At 36.7% G+C, this 26,292-nt stretch overlaps 1 protein-coding gene across 17 annotated transcripts in view; it reads right to left on the bottom strand.

Annotated features, from left to right (window-relative positions):
- Positions 1-8,030: 8,030 nt before the first annotated feature.
- mbd1a (methyl-CpG binding domain protein 1a) overlaps positions 8,031-26,292 on the bottom strand; it is a 39,270-nt gene continuing 21,008 nt past the window's right edge. The window contains exons 7-15 of one of the 17 annotated variants that reach the window (XR_012383905.1): positions 23,502-23,558; positions 23,327-23,359; positions 23,098-23,142; positions 20,973-21,158; positions 18,595-18,885; positions 17,787-17,867; positions 15,464-15,715; positions 12,222-13,619; positions 8,033-10,820 (exon numbers count right to left, since the gene is read on the bottom strand). Coding sequence is in view for 2 of the 17 variants with exons in the window: in NM_001309889.1 (NP_001296818.1) it covers positions 13,152-13,619; positions 15,464-15,715; positions 17,787-17,867; positions 18,595-18,885; positions 20,973-21,158; positions 23,098-23,142; positions 23,327-23,359; positions 23,502-23,558 (1,413 nt within the window). In the remaining 15 variants the exon portion in view is untranslated. Of the gene's footprint in view, positions 13,620-14,222; positions 14,961-15,120; positions 15,716-17,786; positions 17,868-18,594; positions 18,886-20,972; positions 21,159-23,097; positions 23,143-23,326; positions 23,360-23,501; positions 23,559-26,292 lie in introns of those variants that run through there. The other 16 variants (XR_012383906.1, XR_012383908.1, XR_012383909.1 and 13 more) reach the window with 16 other exon arrangements.

Raw genomic sequence — 26,292 nt, 5'->3', positions numbered from 1 at the left:
AAGCGCTGGAGGTTTTATCCTGCCTTGATCTAGGCTACACACGGGGACCAAACCAATCACAATTCCTCCACATTTAGTGGCTTGCGTTTGGTTTAACCCATTCAGTGCCACATAGTCACGCTCTATCTATCTATCTATCTATCTATCTATCTATCTATCTATCTATCTATCTATCTATCTATCTGTCTGTCTGTCTGTCTGTCTGTCTGTCTGTCTGTCTGTCTGTCTGTCTGTCTGTCTGTCTGTCTGTCTGTCTGTCTGTCTGTCTGTCTGTCTGTCTGTCTGTCTGTCTATGATATATACATTATTTATTGTATTATTTATTTGCCTTTTTAAAATGTATTGTATTTTAAAATATATATAGTTAATAAAATAATTGTAATTGAGCAAACATTGAGTTTAAATCATTGCTATTTATAGTAGACATATACATTTATATACTGTTTTATGAATTAATAAAAATAAATAAATATAAAAAATGTTCAATGACCACACACCTAATTAAGGTTTCATATTATTTAAAATAATACAAAAAAATTTAAATATCATAAAATATTATAGAAATAAAAATATAAACAATTCTATCTATCTATCTATCTATCTATCTATCTATCTATCTATCTATCTATCTATCTATCTATCTATCTATCTATCTATCTATCTATCTATCTGTCTGTCTGTCTGTCTGTCTGTCTGTCTGTCTGTCTGTCTGTCTGTCTGTCTGTCTGTCTGTCTGTCTATCTATCTATCTATCTATCTATCTATCTATCTGTCATATATGCATTATTACTTTTATTAGATCTTTATTGAATTATTTATATGCATTTTGAAAATATATTGTTTTTTTAATGAGTATATTTAATAAAATACATCCTACTTTACAGTTTTTCTCAGTCAGTTTGGTGCATTTCTCACAACACTATTTACATTTGTACAACAGTTATTGCATTTCTTAAAACAATTAGTATAATCTGCAAAACCTAATTGATAACCTGCAAAAGTGTGTCACTTGCTCAAAACGGAGAGCTCACTTCTCAAACGTCCAGTATTGATGTCAATCAAAGTGTCAGTGTCATCAAAATGAAAAGTCCTGACACTATTGTTTATGAACGATAGTCAAATGGCTTTGTCGTGTTTTCATCATGACAGTTTACTCTGGACATTTCAATGCAAAAAAAAGTCAGATTTTAGTGACTCTTCCTGAAAATGCTCAAGACAGCACTGTATATTAGCACAGCCATTTGAAAACTACAGTAAAGTTAGACATCACTGCATTTAGTGAGGTATCTGAGTACGACACTGAATATGTTTCACAGTTTTACTGCATTTGCTCGTTGCAATTCTAATTTATTCACAGCATTGTGCAAAAGAATAAATACACCCTTATTTACAACAAACATAAACGTCCATTGGGTAGAGCTGTGCACAACTGTAAACAATATTGCAGAGCATATTGGAACTGAACCTACACATAGGCCTGTAAATCATTCATGAAATTGTTCAATTTAGGAGACATTTTCAGAAAAAAAAAAAGATTAAAAATTTTGTATAAAATTTGCTTGACTGATTTTAACAACTGGTACAACATTTGTGTATGTAATGACTCAAATAATGAAATGAGGACTATCAGTTTTATATGGAATGACTATTCAGCATTCACAAGTTTAGTTACTTTTGACTGACATGACATATGCAGACAATAATGTTATAAACAGTAGAGAGTTTTATGAAAGCAATTGATGCATGTCCAAAAGCATCTGCAATTTGTTGGAAGGAATGAGAAACTGCAACTAGGATGTGCACAAATGACTAATTGTTTTGAGAAATGCATGACCTGTTGTGCAAGTGTAAATAGTGTTGTGAGAAATGCACCAAAGCGACTGAGAAAAACTGTAATAAAAATAAATAAAATATAAAAAATGTTCAATGACCACACACACATTTAAGGTTTCATATTACTTAAAATAATACAAATATTATAAATTATTATAGAAAAAAATATATAAACAATTATATCTATCTATCTATCTATCTATCTATCTATCTATCTATCTATCTATCTATCTATCTATCTATCTATCTATCTATCTATCTATCTATCTATCTATCTATCTATCTATCTATCTATCTATCTATCTATCTATCTTACAATAACACTATAAATCGTGATTGACCTTCTGTTATATTAATCGCGTGATTGATGGACTCTCCTCTGGTGTCTGAAGAGTTAAACCGCAGGCGTAATCCGTAAAGCTCTGCCGGAGATTATGAATCGGTGGGTAAAGCACAGCATTCCATTCAATACCGCTGCTTGATTTGTTAATGGTTTCTGTCCTCAATACAGCCACAGAATCCTGCTGCACAAAATCCAAGAGCTGTAACAGTTTTAAAGGGATAGTTCACTCAAAAATGAACATTTTGCCCAGGGGCGTTACTATAGGGTCGAAAGGGATAAGGGGCTTAGCCCCAAAAAATATATTTTTTTTTTCAGTTTTCCTCAAAATAGGGTGATGTGGGCATTGTAGCACTTTAAATAATGCCCGTTTCATTCATACTTGAGCAGAAATTTTCATGCCTCAAAAGTAGTAGAAATTCCAGAAAATCCCTAATATGGATGAAGGCATCCAGCAATTGTTGTTCTTGAATGAAAATAAGATCTGAATAAACATAAAATGGCTTAAACTGATCATTTACACGACTGCGACAATAATCGGATTATAAGTGTTCTTCCAGCCATCTTAGGTATTTTCATAAGAAAGTTCATTTATAATTCAATGCTAACTGACATAGCATGTAACAGTAGAATATAGCTATAAAATAATATGCTAGAAGCATGAACTCACTGTGATTTAACTATTACAGAAACAGATGTGACTGGCTATATCATATAGATAAATATGCCTAGATATCCATATCATATTTAGAAAGCTAATGCAATTGACATTTTTCTGACCAAATTTGCATGCATTTACATTTATATGACGCACATTTTATTGATTACAGTTAATTTATTTCACCAAAACTACACAAATTTTATACTGTGAAAACAAATATTAAGCTTCATCAGTATTTAGAACTATTAAGTTTCGTGAAACAGTTGTATTATTACCTCATCAACTTCAGCTCCTCAAAATACTGGATGAATGATGACCCCAGTAAACGGTACTTTGGCAAAGTATTTGGAGATTGACAGTTCATGCACATTTTGTGAGAGTGAAGACGACACGCTGATTCACATATTTTTTCAATGTGAAAGCACAAAAACCTTTTGGAAAAAATTATATCTCCATATAGGTAACCACATTGCTTCTTCCAGACCCTTTCATCTTCAGGATGTTGTTTGCTATTATGGAGGTGGGGCTGATGTATCAGAGAATTACATTATTGACTTTTTTATTTTGTATGGAAAATATTTTATCCATAAACAAAAATTCTCCAGTTCGCAGCCTTCTTTTTCACATTTTTTAATGGAAATTGATGTTTTTATTAAATCTCTTAGATTAGTCAATAATAAGAAAAGTGGTAGATTTTTTGTTTTTTATGATGAATATTTTGGAAACAGCACGGATACATTAGTCCTCCTTTCATCTTGCTGTAGTTGTGCTATGTATATTTTTAATCTTATTTATTTATTTTTTTCTTTCTTTTCTCTCTTTTGTTTCTCTTTTTATTTAATTTTTAATGTTTATATAATTTATCCTGATCTGTTATTGTCATTGTGTTCCTTTGTGTAAATTGAATTTTGTATGTTTGAGATTGAAGTCAATAAAAAATAAAAAAAATGGATGAATGATGACAGTGCAGTTTTTTAACACCATGTGACAACAGTGCCACTCCCACCAGCCGGTAGAAACAGGTACTGAACAGCTGACTATTTAATTACCCGACACAAACGCTGCGTGAAGTGGAATGCGCGTGATGTAGTTATTTTAAGTACTTAGATAACAAAATAAATGTTATACAACCCAGCTTTATTTAAGTGCAACATATTCCAAAAGATCAGGGGCTATTGACAATACATCAGGGGCTTAAGGCTCCAAAGACAAAATAACATCCATTGACATCCACAGTAATTCTTTTCCTACTATGGAAGTCAAAGGGTACCAGGCAACCATTCTTTAAAATATCTTTTAAACCATCTTTAAAAAGGTTTAAAATCACATTAGAGAATAAATGATCGTTTTAATTTTTTGAGTGAACTTTTAATACAAAATGATGAATTAATATTCATTCATTTATTTTATTTTCGGCTTAGTCCCTTTATTAATCAGGGATTGCCACAGCAGAATGAACCGCCAACTTATCCAGCATGTTTTACGTGGCAAATGCCTTTCCAGCTGCAACCCAGCACTGGGAAACATCCATACACTACAGACAATTTAGCCTACCCATTTAACCTTTACCACATATTTTTGATTTGTGGGGGAAACCCGAGCACTCAGAGGAAACCCACGCCAACACAGGGAGAACATGCAAACTCCACACAGTCATGCCAACTGACCCAGCCGGGGCTCAAACCAGCGACCTTCTTGCTTTGAGGTAATTGTGCAACACACTGCGCCACCGTGCTGCCCATGAATTATTCATTCATTTTATTTTCGGCTTAGTCACTTTATTAATGAACCGCCAACTTATACATAATATGGTTTTACGCAGTGGATGCCCTTCCAGCTGCAACCCATCACTGGGAAACATCCATACACACTCATTCACACACTCATACACTACGGTCGATTTTAGGATACCCAATTCACTTGAACCGCATGTCTTTGGACTTGTGGGGGAAATCAGCCAACAGCCAATCAGCCAAAACGAGGAGAACATGCAAACTCCACACAGAAAGGCCAACTGACCCCGCCGGGGCTTGAACCAGGGACTTTCTAGCTTTCGCATCGCCTCCCCCATATTTTTTAAAAGATTAGCTGCAATGAAGTTAAATTATAAATAAAAACTACATATAAATGACATATGTAGGTATAGGCCTGTGTTCGACAGCTTTCTCTAGCCTACTTTGCAACTGCTTGCTCTACTGAAAGCACAATACAAGCTAAAACTGTTGATTCTTAAAGAGGATATGACTTTATCAGACATTTACTGAATGCAGAAGCAGATATCAGACGGAAGGTCACTGAGTCACTTTCCTGGCGCTTCCGTATGGAAACAAAGAAACTCATTCAGAAATCAAAAAACACCATGAATGAGTCTCTCTCTCTCTCTCTCTCTGGTCTCCGTTTCAACCCATAGGAACTGACTGCAGGTGTTCTCAACACAAACTGTAAATACAAAAATACATTTTGACATCTATCGTAGAGATGTCAAAAGAGAAAATCATCTCTTCTGTGCATTCTTAAAGGGACAGCTCATCCAAAAATGAAACATCAAACTGGTAAATTCTTTAAAACACAAACCATTCTTCAAAATATCTTCTTCTGTGTTCAACAGAAAAAAAAACTCAAACTGGTTTGGAACAAGTCAAGCGTGATTAAATGGTGACAGAATTTCGTCTGTGGGTGAACTGTACCTTTAAGCATCTGCTTTATTTCCAAGCTACTACTAAAACAAGAGGGTGAGGCCATCTTGTGGAAAACAGTAGAAATGCAGATACATGAGTGGAAGTCAAGCTCAAATATGACAATACTCTAAAATATGCTCAGCTCAAGCAAAATGACACTTTATGCTGTGCAAAATGGTTAGCATATTACCAGCAGGGAATTTGTTTTCCAAGAATGTTACCATACCATTCTCTGTGGGTTATGTCAGCCAGGATTTTTTTTTATGTTGACAGAACGCTCCCTCTGAGTCCAGCATAACACTCAAATACGACAACACTCTATCCCCCGGTTTCACAAACAAGGTTTAAGGCTAGTCAAGATTAAAAAGCTTGTTTGAGCTGACTCAACTCAAAATAACTTGCGGTGAGATGTCTTAAAATATGTCAGTGTCATTTTTTTGTCTCCAGGTGCACATCAGTCATATTTTTCTAAGGCCATTTTTTTTATAAATGTTTCTTAAATAGCCTAATTTAACTAAGGCCTAGTCTTGGCTTAATCTAAGCCCTGTTTGTGAAACTGGCCCTATATGTTCAAGCAAAATGAAAACATTTATGTTGGGAAAAATTACTAACATTATATTAGGAATATTTTGTCTGAATGTTACCATTACATTCTCTCTGGGTTACTCTAAAAAACAGCTTAAACCAGCCTAAGCTGGTCGGGATTGTTTTAGCTGGTCACCCAAGCTGGTTTCAGCTGGTTTGCCAGGCTGGGTTTAGAGGGGTTTTGCTGGTCTTAGTTGGTTAGGCTGGTCTTATCTGGTCATTAGCTGGTTTTAGAGGGGTTTTGGCCACTTTTTTTAGCTGTTTTTAGTTGGTCAGGTTAGTCTTAGCTGGTTCTAGCTGGTCAATCTGGTCATTAGCTGGTTTTGGAGGGGTTTTGGCCACTTTTTAGCTGTTCTTGGTTGGTCAGGTTAGTCTTAGCTGGTTCTAGCTGGTCAATCTGGTTATTAGCTGGTTTTGGCCACTTTTTTAGCTGTTTTTGGTTGGTCAGGTTAGTCTTAGCTGGTTCTAGCTGGCCTATCTGGTCATTAGCTGGTTTTAGAAGGTTTTGACCACTTCTTAGCAGGTCTTTGTTGGAGGCTGGTCTTGGTCAATCTGGTCATTAGCTAGTTTAAGAGAAGTTTTAGCCACTTCTTAGCTGGTCTTAGTTGGTTAGGCTGGTTTTAGCTGGTCCATCTGGTCATTAGCTGGTTTTAGAGGGGTTTTGGCCACTTTTTAGCTGTTCTTAGTTGGTCAGGTTAGTCTTAGCTAGTTTTAGCTGGTCATCCTGGTCATTGGCTCGTTTTAAAGGGGTTTTGGCCACTTCTTAGCTGATCTTAGTTGGTTAGGCTGGTCTTAGCTAGTCAATCTGGTCATTATCTTGTTTTAGAGGGGTTTGGACACCTTTTCGTTGGTCTTAGTTAGTCAGGCTAGTCTTAGCTGGTTTTTACTGATCTTAACAGGTCAGGCTGGTTTTAGAGAGGGTTTGGCCAATTTTTAGCTGGTCTTAGTTGGGCAGGTTGGTTTAAGCTGGTCTTAGCAGGTCAGGCTAGTTTTAGAGGGGTTTTGGCCACTTTTTAGCTGGTCTTAGTTGGACAGGCTGTTTTTAGCTGGTCCTAGCAGGTCAGGCTGGTATTAAAGGGGGGTTGGCCACTTTTTAGCTGGTCTTAGTTGGTCAGGTTGGCTTTACCTGGTCTTAGCTGGTCAAACTGGTTTTAGGGGGGGTTTGGCCACTTTTTAGCTGGTCTTAGTTGGTCAGATTGGCTTTACCTGGTCTTAGCAGGTCAGGCTGGTTTTAGAGGGGGTTTGGCCACTTTTTAGCTGGTCTTAGTTGGACAGGCTGGTCTTAGCTGGTTTTAGCTTGTCAGGCTGCTCTTTGCTGGTCAGGCTGACTGGTCTTAGATGGTTTTAGCAGTTTTTTCAGCATGTTTGTTAGCCTGATTTCACTTCTCAAAAAACATCTTAAAAGAAGAGGGGTCTGGATGCAGACCTGGTGCAGTGCGATCTGAGCTGCATCCAATGCTTTTTAATGGGCTCACCTAACCCCATCCCTAACCCCACCCACAGTGATGTCACTCGCTCAACTGAGTGCATTGTGTCTGACATTAAACCACTGAGAGGTGCAATCTCAGCTGGCATCATAAAAGCTAAATCCAGATACTATTGCTTGAGAGGCCAATCAAATAATTCACTGGATGACTAAGCAATTAAATATAGTCTCTTAAATTTAGTTTAGTTAATTTATAACATATGAAATATGTAATATCATGCAAAAATGCCATTTTGCCCAAAAAGTGTCATATTAATTTATTCACATAAGGTGTAAATAGGCCAAGAATCCTGCATAAACACCTAATCAGCATACTAATAAACAATGCTATATAAAAAAAGCGCCGTTTAAGTCTAATTAATAATATTTTTCAGTGCAAATTTGTAAACCACTGCTTTAAATCACAGATCAAAATGATTCAGATGAAAAAAAACCAACAGTCATCAATATTTAAGAAAGAAAAACTTTATTTTCCCCACCCTTCATAAAAATCTTACTTTACAGTGTTTCAAAAACTGACCTTGTTGGTTAAACTGACGAAAAAAAGAGCAAGATTTACAACACAGAGATGCTCTGATCCTCCATTTATAAATAATTTCAGACAATTATGTATTTTACAGCTCATTTTGTACACATCTCTCAAGGGTAGAGGCCAAAATAAACACATCAATTCTATTTGAATAGTTGAATTAAAATCACCCAGGAATGAGAACCAAAAATAAAGATTAAACTAAAATAAAAACGAATCATTTTAAATGCTCCGCTTTAACAGAAGTGATATTTACGAACACCATATAAAGGCCAATCGGTGTTAAAAATGATTCGGGCGTCTACAGTGGGCTGCGATTAATAAGCAAAACAGCACAGTAATGCACTGAGCCTTTAGCTGCAGTTCATCACGCGCAACACAATTCAGTCACACGAAAGCAGGTGTGATTAACAACGGGACAAAAAAAGACCAGATCGCATCTGCTGTTGCATAAAAGCACCCCAATACAGCTAAAAAACATATTATGAAAACATAAAACACATGATAAAAGACTATGTGCTTGCTTTGGGGTGAGAACAAATTAAATACAGTGTAAAATATGAACAAATATGTAGACAATTTCTAAAGGCTGATTGATTTTGGTGTTCAAGTACAGTTGATGCAACTTTAGATTTGAATGTACAACCTTAAACTAACCAGAATAAACGCAGCACAAGACTTTTCTTTGTACTGCAATAAACATGTTCATGGATCAATAACTCAGCCTGGATAAGAGCACCTGGGAGGTTTAAGGTTAAAATTGGTCTATAAAAATGATCGAGAGGTAGTTTGAATGAGAACTGAATGTAATTTTTATGCACTCCCAAACTGGAGAGAAACATAAAAAAGGGACTGCAGTAAAGCTCTCGCTTTTTTGTATGGAAGATCGTTTCTGCCATGATATAAACGTTCTGAATAGCAAGAAAAAAATGTTAGAAATGCACAATTGAGAGATGGTCACAATTCCTGAAATAAATCTTGGAAGATCTAAACACAATTGTGTAAACGATAAACTTGCTACTGCGAGAAAAAAATAGTCAGAATTATAAGAAATAATTGGCAATTCAGAAAATATTATGAGATGTCAGGAATTAGGAGCAATTATGAGTAATTATGGAATTAAGAAACAAACAGCAATGCTGAAAAAAAGGTTAGAATTGTAAATATTAAAATCAGAATTTGCTAAAAATTAAGCTGCAATGCACACAGAAAATTCAGAATTGCGATAAACAACAAACTAAAATTGCAAGATTTAAACAATTGTGAGAAATAACCTATAAACTTACTATTATGGGGGACAAAATATATACTTTAGAGAAAAAGGAAGTCAGAATTATAAGAAATAAAGCCAATAAGTATGCAATTGCAAGTATTAAATTGCCAATTTAGAAAATACTGTGAGATGGCAGGAATTGAGCAATTATGAGGAAGTTTGAGCCAAAAACAGCAAATGTAAAAGAAATTAAATTTAGAATCGCAAGATAAAACTTACAATTGAGAAAAATTAAGCTGCGATTCACACAGAAAAACTCAGAATTGCTAAATATATATATAAAAAAATAAAATTGCAAGAATTATATCTGAATTTCAAGACAACTAACAAATGAACAATTGTAGGGATTAAGTCGATTGAAAAAAAACCCTAAAAATTCCATGATAAAAAAATAAGTAATAAAGGAATAAACTGGGAATTCAGAAAATATTATGAGATGTCAGGAATTATGAGCAACTATGAGGAATTATGGAGTTCTGAGACAAACAGCAATGCTGAAAAAAAGGTTAGAATTGTGAGAAACAAAATCAGAATAGCAAGATAAAACTTAAAATTGCTAAAAATTAAGCGGCGATTCACATAGAGAAAGTCAGAAGTGCAAGATATCAACACAAAACCAAAATTGCAAGAATTATATCTGAATTTTAAAAACAACTAATAAATGAACAATTGTAGGGAAAAAGTCAATTGAATTAAAAAGCTTAAAATTGCATGATATAAATACAATTTTGCAGCCTATAAACTTGCTGTTGTGGGAAAAAAATGAATTCAGAGAAAAAAGAAGCCAGAATTATAAGAAATAAAGCCAGTAAATATGCAATTGCAAGTAATAAATTAGCAATTCAGAAAATACTATGAGATGACAGGAATTATGAGCAATTGCTGCGATTCACACAGAAAAACAGAATTGCAAAATATTAAAAAAATTAAATAAAATTCCAAGAATTATATCTGAATTTCAAGACAACTATCAAATGAACAATTGTAGGGAAAAAGTCCATTGAAAAAAAAAAGTAATAAAGTAATAAACTGGCAATTCCGAAAATCTTATGAGATGTCAGGAATTATGAGCAATTATGGAGTTATGAGACAAACAGCAATGCTGAAAAAAAGGTTAGAATTGTGAGAAACAAAATCAGAATCGCAAGATAAGCCTATAAATTTGCTATTGTGGGGAAAAAAAAAGTGTACAATTTGAAGAAAAAAAAAGAATTCAGAACTATAAGAAATAAAGCCAATAAATAAGCAATTGTAAGTAATAAACTGGCAACTCAGAAAATACTATGAGATGTCAGGAATTATGAGCATTCATGAGGAATAGAGACAAAAACAGCAATGCATAAGTAAAAATTTAAATTGTAAGAAATAAAATCAGAATCGCAAGATAAAACGTACAATTGCGAGATGATGCTTCTCAAACTCAATTCCTGGAGGGCTGCAGCTCTGCTTCAACTCGCCTTAACACACCTGCCAGAACATTTCTAGCAAGCCAACAAAGAGCTTGATTAGGTAGCCCAGGTATGTCTGATTGGGGTTGGATCTAAACCATGCAGGACACCGGCCCTCCAGGACTGAGTTTGGGCACCCCCGATATATACCAATCAAGATGTTCAAGACTATCAAGGGTCTAGACCAGGGGTCACCAAACTTGTTCCTGGAGGGCCGGTGTCCTGCAGATTTTAGCTCCAACCCTAATCAAACACACCTGGACAAGCTAATCAAGGTCTCACTAGGTATACTTGAAACATCCAGGCAGGTGTGTTGAGGCAAGCTGGAGCTAAACCCTGCAGGGACACCGGCCCTCCAGGACCGAGATTGATGACCCCTGGTCTAGACTAACAAGCTCAATCAGCTTGATTAGTTGGATCAGCTGTGTTTGATTAGGGTTGGAGCAAATCTGTGCAGAGCTGCGGCCCTCTAGGAATTGAGTATGTGACCTATGGACTATATCAGGGGTTCTCAAACTCTGTCCTGGAGGGCTGGTGTCCTGCAGATTTTAGCTCAACTTGCCTCAAAACACCTCCAAGGATGTTTCTAGCAAGACTACTAAGAGCTTGATTAGGTAGCTCAGGTGTGTCTGATTGGGGTTGGATCTAAACTATGCAGGACACCGGCCCTCCAGGACCGAGTTTGGGCACCCAGATATAGATCATATGTCTCAAACTCAATTCCTGAAGGGCCGCAGCTCTGCAGTTTTGATTAAACCCTAATCAAACACAGCTGATTCAAATAGTCAAGGTGTTCAAGACTACAAGTGTCTAGTAGTCTTGAACATCTAGATTAATTAGATCGCCTAGATTAGTTGGATCAGCTGTGTTTGATTAGAGTTGAAACAAAGCTGTGGCCATCCAGGAATTGAGTTTAAGACCTATGATATAGATCAGAGGTTCTTAAACAATGTCCTGGAGGGCCGGTGTCCTGCAGATTTTAGCTCCAACTTGCCTCAAAACCTTGCCTTGCCTCAAGGATGTTTCTAGTAAGACTACTAAGAGCTTGATAAGTTAGCCTAGGTGTGTCTGATTGGGGTTGGATCTAAACTATGCAGGACACCGGCCCTCCAGGACTGAGTTCGGGCACCCCTGATACAGATCATATGTCTCAAACTCAATTCCTGATTAAACCCTAAATCAAACACAGCTGATCCAAATAATCAAGGTGTTCAAGACTACAAGTGTCTAGTAATCCAGATAAGTTGGATCAGCTGTGTTTGATCAGGGTTCAAGACTACCAGTGTCTAGTAGTCTTGAACACCTTGATTCGCTGGATCAGCTTTGTTTGTTTAGAGTTGAAACAAAACTCTGCAGAGCTGCGGCCCTCCAGGAATTGAGTTTGAGACCTATGATATAGTTTAGAGGTTCGGATTGGGGTTGGATCTAAAGTATGCAGGACACCGGCCCTCCAGGAATTGAGTTTGAGACCTATGGTCTATATAAGGAGTTCTCAAACACGGTCCTGGAGGTCCGGTGTCCTGCAGATTTTAGCTCAACCTGCCTGAACACACTTCTAAGGATGTTTCTAGAAAACACTTGGTAGCCTGGTACAGGGGTGTCAAACTCAGATCTTGGAGGGCCGCTGATCTGCACAGTTTAATTCCAACCCTGCTTCAACGCACATATCTGCAGGTTTTAAACAAGCCTGAAGGATTCAATTAGTTTAATTAGGGTGGAAACTAAACTGTTGAAACTAAAGCTGCGGCCCTCCAGGAACTGAGTTTGACACCTGTGGCCTAGTAAGAGCTTGATTAGCTGGCACATGTGTGTCTGATTGGGGTTAAAGCTAAAATCTGCAGGACATTGGACCTCCAGAACTGAGATTGAGAACAAGATATAGATTATTCCAAGGAATAAAGTCAGAATTATGAAAAAGTATATAATGTAAAGACAATTCGTAAACTCGAAATATAAACCTGCAATTGCAAAAAAAACTCATTTGTTGAGGCTTAAACTCCGAATTTTGAGAGGGAAAAAATGCAGAAGTATGAGATATAGAATTCCAGATATAAAAAACAAACAAAACAAAAGCTTTGTCATGTCATGGCAGAAACACTCCTCCATAATCTGAAAGTCTTTTTCCTAAAGCAACTTTTCCTACATTTCCGACAACTAAAGGAGATAAAATAAGCACCGTTCTGAATGAGGATTCATGGTGAGGTTTGGAAACAGGCCTGAATGAAGCTTAAAAACTGGCGGAAGATGCTCTCGGATGACTTTGTGGTCATTCGAAAAGTACAGTAAATTAATGTTACTGGAAGAAAAACCATCATCACTCATCCCTCCACCGGCTGCGAGCATTTCCCACAATGCTCATCATCCTTAGGAATGAGCAAATCGCATAGTGCGGCTCGCACACACATTTTAGGCTCCCAAGGCGAGCACATTTGAAAGTTTTGGTAGCCCTGACAAACACCCAGAGCTTCCAGATCCAGCAGGAGGGACACTACATGCTCCACTTTCTCCAGGCAGGTGGGATGGCGAGAGTAGAGGCTGTGCATGAGCAGCAGAGGCTGGTTCTGGACGGTGACCTGGTAGAAGAAGCCTTTCTCGATCTGGACCACGGTGTCTGCCATGGTGGAGAGTTTAGAGCACTGCAGGAGCTGCAGGACAGGGCCTTTGGCGATCACACACACCCAGTGAGCCGGCAGGACGCTCTGGCCGAGGGACGTGAACAGCTCGATCAAGCCTGGGTCTCGATCACTTTCTGTCTCTGGACCCGCCAGACTGAAGATCTGAGTGATCTGGCAAAAGCAATGTGCATTACAGGTTTGGAACAAGTGGAGGATGGGTATAAATGATGACAGAATTTTCAGTCTTCGGTTGAACTGTCCCTTTAAAGTGAATCTGGAAAAATGGGTGCAGATCGGTGTTTTATTTAAACTAACAAATGCCGAGTTCAGACTGGATGATTTTCAAAGTCGCCAAGTCAAAATCGGGGGTAAAATCATGCAGTCTGAACTCAGCAAAAGGGAAATCAAAGAAATTATCTTCTGGCAACTAGAGGAAATAGTTTTTTTTTAAATAATGAGAATATTTGTGATAAACAAAAATACTGTCCCAATTTGTTTTCAAAAACAACTATAAATTATAAATTAAGAAAAAAAATACAATACATAAATAAACAAAAATTAATTAAAAATATATATTTTTTTTTAAGATTTAAAATGACATTAAGTCATTAATAGTTTACATTTTTTAAATATATTTTAGAATTTTTTAACTATAAAAACAATTTTAGTAAATTTCCCCCCCTTTTTTCACTGAATCTCATTATTTATAGTCATGTCTTGCTGGAATAAAGATACATTTTTATTTATTTAATTTACTTTATTATATATATAACGTTTTTTTATTTTGCAGTTTCAACTAACAAAGGGAAATTAGAGAAATATTTTTCTGGCAACTAAATGAACTGATTTGAAAAACAAATTCTAAAAACAAAAAAAATTATTATTTATTTCTGAATTTATATTCTTCTTATTTTCTTTCTATTCTCCATTTATGGTTGTGTTTTTGAAAGATATTTGGACAGTATTTGTTTATTTAGTCATGTAAAAAGAATCTATTTAAATTTATATAAATAAATAAATATTTTTTTACAGATTTTCTTAGGATTTTATTATTTATGGTTAAGTTTTTGTAAAAAAAAAAAAACATGATTGCTTCTTAATTGAAAATAAAATGTTGTCAATTAGAGCATTTTGTACATAAATAAAATGCCAACTAATTTTAAGACAACACAATATTAAGGTTTTCACTTTAAATTCAATGTTATGAAAGCAATATTTGGTGAAATAATGTTCAATCAAAACAAATGAAAACATGTTATTTTGACAAATTATCATTTTCTGCAACAACAACAAAAACAAATGCTCTGAATGAAAATTTTTGTATAAATTTGAAAGCAATACTAGCGGACAATAATACAACAAAACATTATAATTTTACTCAAACACATACCCAGTACATCTGGTCCTTTTTTGGATAAGTTTTGGAGTCAGTGAATGTGTTAATATGAGATTTGTTATGCTAGCTTCGAGATGAGAAGGATTCACCTACATCAGGGGTGTCCACACTCAGTCCTGGAGGGCCGGTGTCCTGCAAAGTTTAGTTCCAACCCCAATCAGACACACCTGGGCTAGCTAATCAAGCTCTTAATAGGCTTTCTAGAAACATCCATGCAGGTGTGTTGAGGCAAGTTGGAGCTAAAATCTGCAGGACACCGGCCCTCCAGGACCAAGCTTTGACACCCCTGACCTACATAGTAAAAATTGCATTTAGTTTGAAAAAGCGTCAAGATTTATTTGTCAAATGCTTGGGCAGCTTTATTTATTACTTGGGTGCAAGAGGACAGAAAACTTAGATATCACCTTCTATGCTTTTTGTTTGTTTATTAAATTAGATTCATGGTTTACCTGTGGCACTATGGGTTGGATATATGTATAGGGAGGATATTTGCTGATTATAGATCTTCTGTACTCTGTTGTATGTTGTTTTTAACTTGTAAAAACCTAATAAACAATGTTCAAAAAAAAAAAAAAAGGTTGCAATGTTTAGAATATTTGGTGTATCCCCACAGACTTACCACCGGCGTGTGCTCCTGTTGAGGGTCTGCAATGTGCATTTGTTGTGTGTTCTGCTGTTCTTCTCTGTAATGTGATGGAGATGATCCCACTTTCACCATCTCGATCTGAAGAAATCCATTCTGGCTCATCTCGTCCGCCATGGGCACCGAGCCGATCACCTCACCCATAGCCACTGCACCGCTGTTACAGATAGGAGCTGAGCCAATCAGATGAGACGACAGCGGCATTCCTGACACATTGTAGTATAATCCCTGTGAAACATGCAGTAAACTAATGTCAGACATCAATAAAAACATCCACAATCGAATGATTAGAGTTGAACTTATAGTGCTTTCACAACTGTAGATGGATTGTTTTGTTCTGAAACAGGGATTAAAATTGTTAAAATGTTGTTTTGCTCATGGTGCGGTTCGCTTTCACATGGCAACGTTTCTAAACAGAACAAAATAGTTAAAACAATTCACATGAGAGAAAACTCTCCTCACATTGGTCAGAGTTTGGTTTATTTTTCAGGATTCCGCTTAGCTGTTATACGTTGTTATTTTATTTATGATGATGAGAAATAGACATAAGTGAAAAGGTGCACTTTCTGTTTGAACAGTGACACCCACAGACACAGTCATCACCAAATATAAATCAGAGGTAAGAATTTCTTATATGTAGCCTCATTTCAAGGGTTGGAGCAGTGTGCTATGGCTGTATATCAGCACTGGTGGGAGACGTGCGTTGGCAAAAGGCAGCAGGCTGAGTGCCTTAGCGCCCCACCATTGCTGATATACAGCCCTAGCAAACTGCTACGAGTGTGATATTGCGTTTATACAACAGTTTGACGGCACAATTTTGTACATAAAAAAGAAAATCAAACACAAAGAGTCTAAAACCCTTTTGTATTAGGAACTGTTTTCTTCTGCCATTCATTCACATCTTGCAGCTGACGTCAGAACAGTAGAAGGTGTTACTAATTCACCAACGCCACTTTAGAGCTAGTATTTGAATGACTCTCTATAGCGTCATGTGAAGCGACGCTTCTGGTGTGTGACCCCCTTAAGGTAATGACAAAACAGCAAATTTAGCTCACATTTTAAGATTATAAGGCTAAACGTGACATGAAATGCCATCCGTCTACAGATATTTCTCACTAGACCACTGTTGTGTTTGCGATAAGGAGGGACAAGGCTGAATCCAGCTTCTTATTCGCAGCTTCTTATTGACTATCCGGTCCACCTTAAAAACCACGAGGCTTCCGTTTTTCAGTTTTTTTAATCGCGCTCAGAGAACACACCGAGCAAGGGCTTATTATGCGGTTCTGGCGGCATCTTGTGGATAGACAACGTCAACCGTCTTTGGCTGCCGACGAGGTTTCAGAAATTGTAAATATTTAAAGATTATATATCAGAAGTCGAGTTGGACAAAAAAATTATATAATATATTTTTTAATAGTTCTGTTAGAAAGTATGCTTTCAGTTTCATATTTAACATAAAACACACTTTTACCAGTAGGTATGATATTTCTACTCATAATTCTCTCAGCATATAACCAAATATGTGCCTATTACATACAGTATCCATAATACACTGTCATATAGGCTGGTTTGTTAGTTTGTTGGATCATATTGCTTTCTTTCAACAAACTAACTGCTTCAGAGTTTGTTTCAATCGAGCCGAGACCACCTCATTCAGGCGATTGTTTAGGAGTGGAGCAGAGCGCGATTGTGGGTTTCACATATGCCTAAACAAACCGAGCTAAAGGGGAAAATGTGACAGTTTCCCATATCTAGTTTATCAATTTCTTTGGATCTGGGACAAGATGTCTAGCTGTTGAGGATCTTTTGGTCTACCTGACTATGTCAGGCAGGTTCTAGTTAAGTGTTTTCTTAATAGCGAACAGGTAAGGCAATATTCATGACTGGGTTGGGCTAGAAGAATTGAATTCAGGTCAGATTTTAAGGGAGGGAAATACACTTTTCCACACAGAGCTATGTAGTTTTATATTTTGTTTTCCCTTAATAACAAAAACCTTTATTTAAAAACTGCATGATGTGTTTACTTGTGTTATCTTTGATTAATATTTACATTTGATGATCTGAAACACTAAAAAGTGTGTCAAACATAGAAAAAACAGCAATTTGTAAGGGAGCAAACACTTTTTCACACCACTGTGATCAGTCTTGGTCTTTACGGCAGCTTCACATTGGTTTAAAATCAGAACAGCTTCACATTTAAATCATCTTTAATCAGGTCAGAATATGCTGTTTAAATATTTTAAAAAACAAATGAATGAGAATGAAAACAAACGAATGAGAATAATATAGAAAGTCTGACCTGAGAACTGAGTCCAGAGGTGGTGTTGTACATCTCGTTAGACGCCATCACTGACCGTTCATTATCCAAAATAACAGAATCCTGTGAAAACAAGGAAAAACAATACTCAGGAACTTAACCTAAAATTGAATACAATATATATATATTTACTGATTTACACTGTAGATGGAGACTTTGCTGCTATCTTGTTATATTGAAATTACCTTAAATACTGATTAAATTATTTTTTATATTATTAATTATTATTTTACATTATTATTAATAACCAAATTACAGTATTTTACCCAGGTATTTTGCTTTCAATGAATGTGGAAAATAAAGACTTTGTTTCTATTAAATAGATAATTTACTCCATCATTTACTTGCTCCAAATTTTTTTCTGTTAAAGAAAAAAATTGAAGTAGCCATTGACTTGCATAGTATTTTATCTGCTACTATGGAAGTCATTGGCTAAAATAAATAAATAAATAAATAAATAAAATACTTTGATACATATTGTGAAAATGTTAAGAACAACATTTTCACAATATCTATCAAAGTATTTTATTTTGTGTTAAACAGAAAACTGAAACTTAAGAGGGTTTGAAAACACTTGAAATGGTGAGCCAAGGTACATTTTGAGTTTGTTTGGTGAACAATCCCTTTAACATTTTTGTCCATCTTGCAAATAATAAAAATGCAAACAGTTCAAGAGAGTTAATAGTTCTGTCGTGATATGAGTGCAGCATTGGACTAGAATTTATCTGGATTTTTTTGACTGGCTGTGCAATATCTCATTCTCTGCCTGAAACATGTAGAAATCAGAAACCTCTTCAATGTTGGCATCAACCACATCCTCAACATAGGCCGCGTCGTCTTCATCTTCCTTAAAAGTGTAACTCCATTTCCCGTGTTTTCTGACCTGGGAGCCGTTCATCTCAGAACTCCTCAACTCTTGATCATCTTCATCATTATCAGACACTTCATAATCCTCCTCCTCCTCCTCCCATGGGTCATTTTTGAATTTTTTTTTGCGTGGTCTCCCACGTTTCTTTATTTTGAGGAGTTTATTGGATTTGATCATTTTCTTTATTGGTGAAAGAGATGAAGTCGGCACTCCCTGTGTGATACAACGAAACAAAAATACTACTTGTAAATAAACACTTGCGAACATTGTATTTGGCATATGGACAAAAAAAGCAATAATCATCCCATAATTCTGGAAAAATAAAATAAAACTGCTGTTAATAATTCTCAGACCATGCAAGATGTAGGTGTTTATATACATATATATATATACACATCACATTCATTCATTTTCATCCACTTTTCTGAGGCCAGGTCGCGGAGGCAGCAGCCTCAGAACCCCAGACTTTCTTCTCCCCAAACACTTCCTCCAGCTCCTCCGGGGAATCCCGTGGTGTTCCCAGGCTAGCCGAGAGACATAGTCCCTTCAGAGTGTCCAGGGTCTTCACCGAGGCCTCCTTCTGGTGGGACATAACTGGAACACCTCCCTGGGAAGACGTCCTGGAGACATCCAAAACAGAAGCCCAAGCCACCTCATCTGTCTTCTCTCGATGTGGAGGAGTAGCGACTCAACTCCAAGCTCCAGCCAAGTGAAAGAGCTTCTCACCCTATCTATAACAGTGCGCCCTGCGAATGATCTTTTGCGAGATCTTGTCCTTTCACTCATTACCTAAAGATTCTTCTCTTCTCCATCTACACGACATTTTTAGGATCAGTCATCCAGAAACATGGATTTTCCTACCACTGCTATGCTGATGATACCCAGCTATACCTCTCTTTTCACCCTGATGATACCTCGGTTCTGGCTCGCATCTCAGCCTGCCTGTCAGACATTTCACACTGGATGAAAGATCATCATCTTCAGCTTAACCTCGCGAAAATGGAAATGCCTGAAGTTTCTGCCAACCCGACTCTACATCATAACTTTTCAATCCAGATGGATGGGGCAACCATTACTGCATCCAAAATGGTGAAAAGCCTTGGAGTAACGATTGATGACCAACTAAACTTCTCTGACCACATCTCTAGAACTGCTCGATCTTGCAGATTCGCACTCTATAACATCAGAAAGGTCCGACCCTTCCTTTCTGAACCTGCAGCTCAACTCCTTGTTCAAGCTCTTGTTCTCTCCAGACTGGACTATTGCAACTCTCTACTAGCTGGGCTTCCAGCTAACTCAATTAAACCTCTTCAGATGCTTCAGAACGCAGCAGCATGAGTGGTCTTTAATGAACCTAAAAGAGCACATGTCACTCCGCTACTCATCCGTTTGCACTGGCTGCCAGTTGCTGCTCGCATCAAATTCAAAGCTCTGATGTTTGCTTACAAAGCGACTTCTGGCTTTGCTCCTTCTTATCTGCTCTCACTTCTGCAGATTTATGTGCCCTCCAGAAACTTGCGTCCTGTGAATGAACGTCGCCTCGTGGTTCCATCCCAAAGAAGGAAGAAATCACTTTTGCGAAATCTCGCGTTCAATCTGCCCAGTTGGTGGAATGAACTCCCTAACTGCATCAGAATGGCAGAGTCACTCGCTGTTTTCAAGAAACGACTAAAAACTCAACTATTTAGTCTTTACTTCACTTCCTAATCTGCAATTTTCTCTCTGGCTCCACCACTAACTACTACCAAAAAAATAAAAATAAAATAAAAAATTACAAATGTTTTGCTTCTTACACTTTACATACCCGAAACTTGCTTACAGCACTTATTCATTGTTGCTCTTATAGTTGTGTAAATTGCTTCCTTGTCCTCATTTTGTAGGTCGATTTGGATAAAAGCCTCTGCTAAATGACTAAATGTAAATGTAGATCATGACCAGGTGAGAGTAGGAATGTAGATTGACCGCTAAATCGAGACTAAATAATTTTGCCTTTCAGCTCAGCTCCTTATTTACCACAATGGGTTGCTACATCAACCACATTACTGCTGTGGATTTGTTTGAGCATGTTGTTTTGGCAATGAACAAATTGAAATTACAATTTAAAAAAGTTAAGTGGCCTTGCCACAGAGAAGCAGTTCCAACAATCGCATTAGATAGGTTAGTAATATATACACTATGTTGAATAATGTAGTGTTTCCCATAAAAAAAGTTACAAAAATGTATATGGCCCTTGATAGAAACAAGGTTTCCCACCCCTGCTGTAAGAGATGCCATTAGATGCTGAGCATATAAATACGTACCTTCATTCCATTTCGAAATTGAAGCTTTGACTGAAACTTGCACTGACGCAAGCGACATTTCTGCCTTTTCTTGTTACTGCCACCAAACTTGGGCTTGTCCATGCAGAAGTCGCACTTCCCACAGTCTGTATCACGACGGCAGGCATCACACCGCTGACACATCCTCCGATTACGCTTCTTTAAACGCTAAAAACAAAAGCAGAAAGAGAAATGATTGTTTTTCAGAAAATAACCAGGAAAATATTCATTCATAGTCAGAATATAGATTTTTGGATGCTTATTGAACATTAAGACCAAAAAAAAAAAATTTTTCATTATTTGATACACCAGGCCTAAATAGTTAATAGGACATATCGCATAATAAAGAAGAATATGGAGAGAAATATTAGAAGATTGAGAACCAACCCGAGCGCAAATTTACAATTTTGGTAAAGTTGCTTATATTTATATGGCCAATTATTCTTTATAACAGAATAACAGACTATTGTCGTAAAATGCATATAAATATTACTTTGTCTTTCAGAGTTCAGCGCTAAGAATTTTTTCTACTTGCCCAATCGGTGGATCAGCTTTTTACTTGCACAGCCAAAATTTTCATTAGCCCCAACAAAAACGTTAATAGCCTTTTCTGAGCCACATATTTTAAATAATGTGTCAAAAGCCAAACATAATTGTATATGTACACTTTTTATTCAGTGCAACTTTTTTTTAAATACAACTGATTATTTAAAAAGTTACAATTGTGATGAAAAATAAATAAATAAAAATAATAATAAATAAATAAAATGGTATATATATATATAACCAAAAAAGTGCACTTTAATTTTGACACCCACAGACATCGGCACCAAATATAAATCAGAGAGGTCGGACTTTTACATATAGCCTCATTTCAGTTGTCAAGTTTCGTAAAAATCTTTCTACTGAATCAATCAATCTATTAAAAAAAAAAGTTGGCTAGAATTCTGCATTATAGGCCTAAATTATGGAAAGAAATAACAGATGAACCGAGACTGCAGTCTGATCATGAATACAAAATATTAGAAGATTTAAACCTAAAAAAATTATCAGATGGTAATTTCAGTCAATTTTCCTAAATAACAAACAGCTCTTGGTAATATTTCAGCATGCTTTCACTTTCATATTCGTCAATAAAACGCACATTTACCGGTAGGAAGAACATCCCGCCCTACTCATCATTCTCTCTTCATATAGCCACATATATAGCCTTTACAAATCCAGAATACACTGTGATATAGCCTGGTTCATCAGTTTGTTGTATCGTTTTGCTTTCTTACTATAATCGATTCGCTCCAGAGTTTGTTTCAGTCGGGCCGAGACCACCTCATTCAGGCGATCTCGGACCAATTGATTTGGCGCAGAACCAAGCATAATTGCAAGATTCACATATGCCAAACAAACCACGCAAACTGAGCAAATGAGATGGGTTTCCGAAACAAAGGTCCAGGTGTGAAAGCACCCTTTGCATGCAATTGACGAACAATCGCAGCCAAATTAAACTTCAGTTTTGGCCACTGTCCCGAGCGGGTTTCACGCTGGCCGTGGGCCATCGTGCAGTCCTTATAGTTAAGCCTTGTCTTTAGTAAAATATCTTAAGTTGGATTATATTTAAATGCTTAGTTTTATGATTAAACCTCTGAGGTTTTTATTTTTGGTTAAAATATCTGTTATGCAATGCATTGACAACTGAGAGATTATTGAAATAATGTGATATTCACTTTTTGACTCAATATAAAAAACTGTACTATGGATTATTAAGTGAATCAAATTTGTAAGGTTGTTCTTGCATTTAATTTGTTTTAAAAAATATGTAAAAATTACTTCAAAACAACGAAGTCTACAAATATAACATGTCTTTTAGGAAATATGAAGCATCGATCCACTGACATATTCACGGAGTAGATTGTGCACAGAGGTTTTGATCATGTTATTAATTCAGGGGCCTTAGATATTTGTGTACTAGAAGTGAATTTTTAATCTGTATGGGGTTGAAACATCAACGCCACAATCATGATTTAGTACAGTCAAAGTATAAAAGGCTAATATTTTGTGCTGTGTGTGAGATTTCAACAGTGACGTTGAATTTAACACTGCACTCACTCACCCAGTACTCTTCATCATCATCATCACCACCATCAGGCACAATATCCTAAAACACACACACACACAAAGCCAAAATCAGTATTTCAGGCACAGGATGTTCATTTTTGCACTAAACAAGTTGTTTTTTCAGAGGCCTTCGTTATATCACTAAATCTTTAACTAGTACACAAACTACACACTTGAACTTCAACACCAAGAAAAAATAAGTTTGAATGAGCACAAACACTCACATTTTCGGTTTTCCCATATCTTTGTGGTCTCTGCTGAAAAATAAAGTGACATTCTGTTTAGGTGAGAAGCATTTTGGCTACTGAGGGATTACTTGATCATCTCTGGCAATGCTTTTGCGTAGATTCACATTTCAGCCCGCCGACGGCATGAATGATATTATATGATAATTATTACCAGCATTTGCTTTCTTGGATGTTTTTCTTTCTCAACCTCCCACTGATCCTGCCTCACCTTCAAAATAATAATAATAAAGCATAAAATAAACATAACAAAAATGAAGGAGTATGACAAACTGAGACATTTAACAGAACCAGAAAAAACAAAAACAAAAAGAAATATTCAAGAAAATTAGAAAATAGGAATAAACTAGACTTTGTTTTGCTACTTAAAGGGATAGAAACTGTTCTAGCTTCTAGAATAGGAGCGAAATAAAAGACAAACTAGGTTAGTTAAGAGTTTTATGAGACAAAAGCATCGCCACAGCTCTACACCTAAACAAACACAGACACACAAGCAAAACTATAGTGTTTCAGGCTATAAATGGACTCTCTGGCAATAACAATTAAAGAAAATAAATCACTAAATAATGGGCAGTGCGGTGGGTAGCGATGTTGCCTCACAGCAAGAAGGTCGCTGGTTCGAGCCTCGGCTAGGTCAGTTGGCATTTCTGTGTGGAGTTTGCATGTTCTCCCTGTGTTTGCGTGAGTTTCCTTCAGGTGCTCCGGTTTCCCCCACAGTCCAAAGACATGCGCTATAGGTCAATTGGGTAAGCTAAATTGGCTGTAGTGTATGTGTATGAATGAAAGTGTATGGGTGTTTCCCAGTGATGGGTTGCAGCTAGAAGGACATCTACTGTGTAAAACATATGCTGGATAAATTGGCAATTCATTTTGCTGTGGCAACCCCTAATTAATAGAGACTGAGCCGAAAAGAAAATGAATGAATGAATGAATACAAGACATCAAAAACAATGTTGAGCTTTTAAAACTTGATCTGACATTAGTTTTAAATATGAAAATAGCAAGGACAATTTCTCATTATAAATGAAACAGCTGATCATTTAAATATTCTTGAAGTATGGTAATTGCTATTTTAAAACTTAATATTATGCCACCGTCCTCCACGTAATGTTTAAATAGTGTTTGGTGATCATACACCAGTTTAGAATTCAAATTTGGGACAGATGGTAAGTCATGCACACTGGCGCCATCTTGGATCTAAACCCCAAGTTGACATTTTTCACATTTATTTTTTGTTTTAAGGTTTCAAATAAGCATTTTTAGAATTGTATTTTACTCATGTCTAAGTTTTAGTCTTCTGTGCATCACTTTGGAGTTTTAAAGTGTTTTAGGCCGTACTCACACTAGGTACAGTTGCCTCGAACCGGGCCAAAGCACGCTCGTCCCCCCTCCCGTCTCCCCCGACGGCCCGCGCTCACACCATACCGGGCCACGGCACGCTTACGTCATCGCTGCTGCGCTGTTCAGAAGCGCTCTCTATGGCAAGCCTTTTTAGCATTTAAATCTTTGTTCTGACTCCATAAATATATTTAGAGATATCTCTAATTATATTTTGACTAGTCATAATTATAATTCGACTAGTCAGAATAACAATTAGAGATATCTACAATTGCAAATGTACTAGTACGAAATCAGATTGGAGATATCTGCAAATATATTATGACTAGTCATATTCCTCTATTGACTTCCATTGAAAAATATTTGCAGATATCTAAATGAGTTTTGACTCGGCACAATTGTAATTAGAGATATCTCTAACTGAGTTTTTACTAGTCATACATTTGGAGATGTCTTTAATTTGTAATATTTAGAGATATTTACAAATATATTTGAAGATATCTCTAATTAATTTACTAATAGTCGAATTACAGTTGTAGATATCTTGAATTGGATTTTTGACGAGTCAAAACTCAGTTAGAGTATTATTCTAATATTTTTCAATGGAAGTCAATGGAGGAATATGACTAGTCATAATATATTTGCAGATATCTCCAATCTGATTTCGTACTAGTACAATTGTAATTGCAGATATCTCTAATTGTCATTCTGACAAGTCGAATTATAATAATGACTTGTCAAAATATATAATTATATCTCTAAATATATTTATGGATAGTCAGAACAAGGTTTAAATGCTAAAACGGCTTGCCATACGCTCTCATTTAGCAGCACAGTGAAGATTTCTCTAGTTATATCGTTTCAGTCGTTTGTTATGCAGTGACATGCAGTCAAATATTTCGCCAAACAGTCCTTAGGGATGCGGGGACACACAGTCAGATATTTTACCGAACAGATCCGCCACTTTTGGCGCTCATAAACAATCATAATGCTCTCGTGCTGCAGGAATGAGGAGATCTGCTGAAGGCGCGCAGCTGGCGTGCTGTGAGGAGTTCTCGTCTTTAATAAACTACGGCAGTTTGCGATCACTGAACAGTAAGAATGATTAATAAATCCATATCAAAAAGTCCCTTAAAAGTCACGTCTCGCTTTCGGTTTCGGGCTTTGGCGCGTTTCGCGCTCACACACAAGCGTACCGCGCCAAAGCCCAAGTGTACCGCGCTCAGGCACAACTCTTCCAACCGGGCCAGGGCCGGCCAAGTGAACCGTGCTTGAGCCCGATTCAGCGCACTCACACTTCTCAAACGATCCGGGAAACGGGCCTGGGCACGGTACGGATGGCATAGTGTGAGTAGGCCCTTATAATCAAAGCTTAATTGACTGATGTTTCAAATTAGGGGCCCTATTATAAACCTGGTGCAATAAGGTGCAAAGCATGTTTGACGCGATTTGTTGCTATTTCGGGCCAGCGCAACTGTCATTTTTACATTTTGCATCACGTTTTAATAGCAAACAAATTTGCGCCACTTTGTGGATTCATGAGTGAGCTGGTGTGTTAAGGCGCATTGTTGCTATTTTGAGACAACTGAAATAGACCACACCATTGG

The sequence above is a fragment of the Danio rerio genome, chromosome 8 (genome assembly GCF_049306965.1).
Source record: "Danio rerio strain Tuebingen ecotype United States chromosome 8, GRCz12tu, whole genome shotgun sequence".
Classification (NCBI taxonomy): domain Eukaryota; kingdom Metazoa; phylum Chordata; class Actinopteri; order Cypriniformes; family Danionidae; genus Danio; species Danio rerio.
The sequence above is the reverse complement of the archived record's forward strand: the minus strand, read 5'-3'. Positions and strand labels throughout refer to the sequence as shown.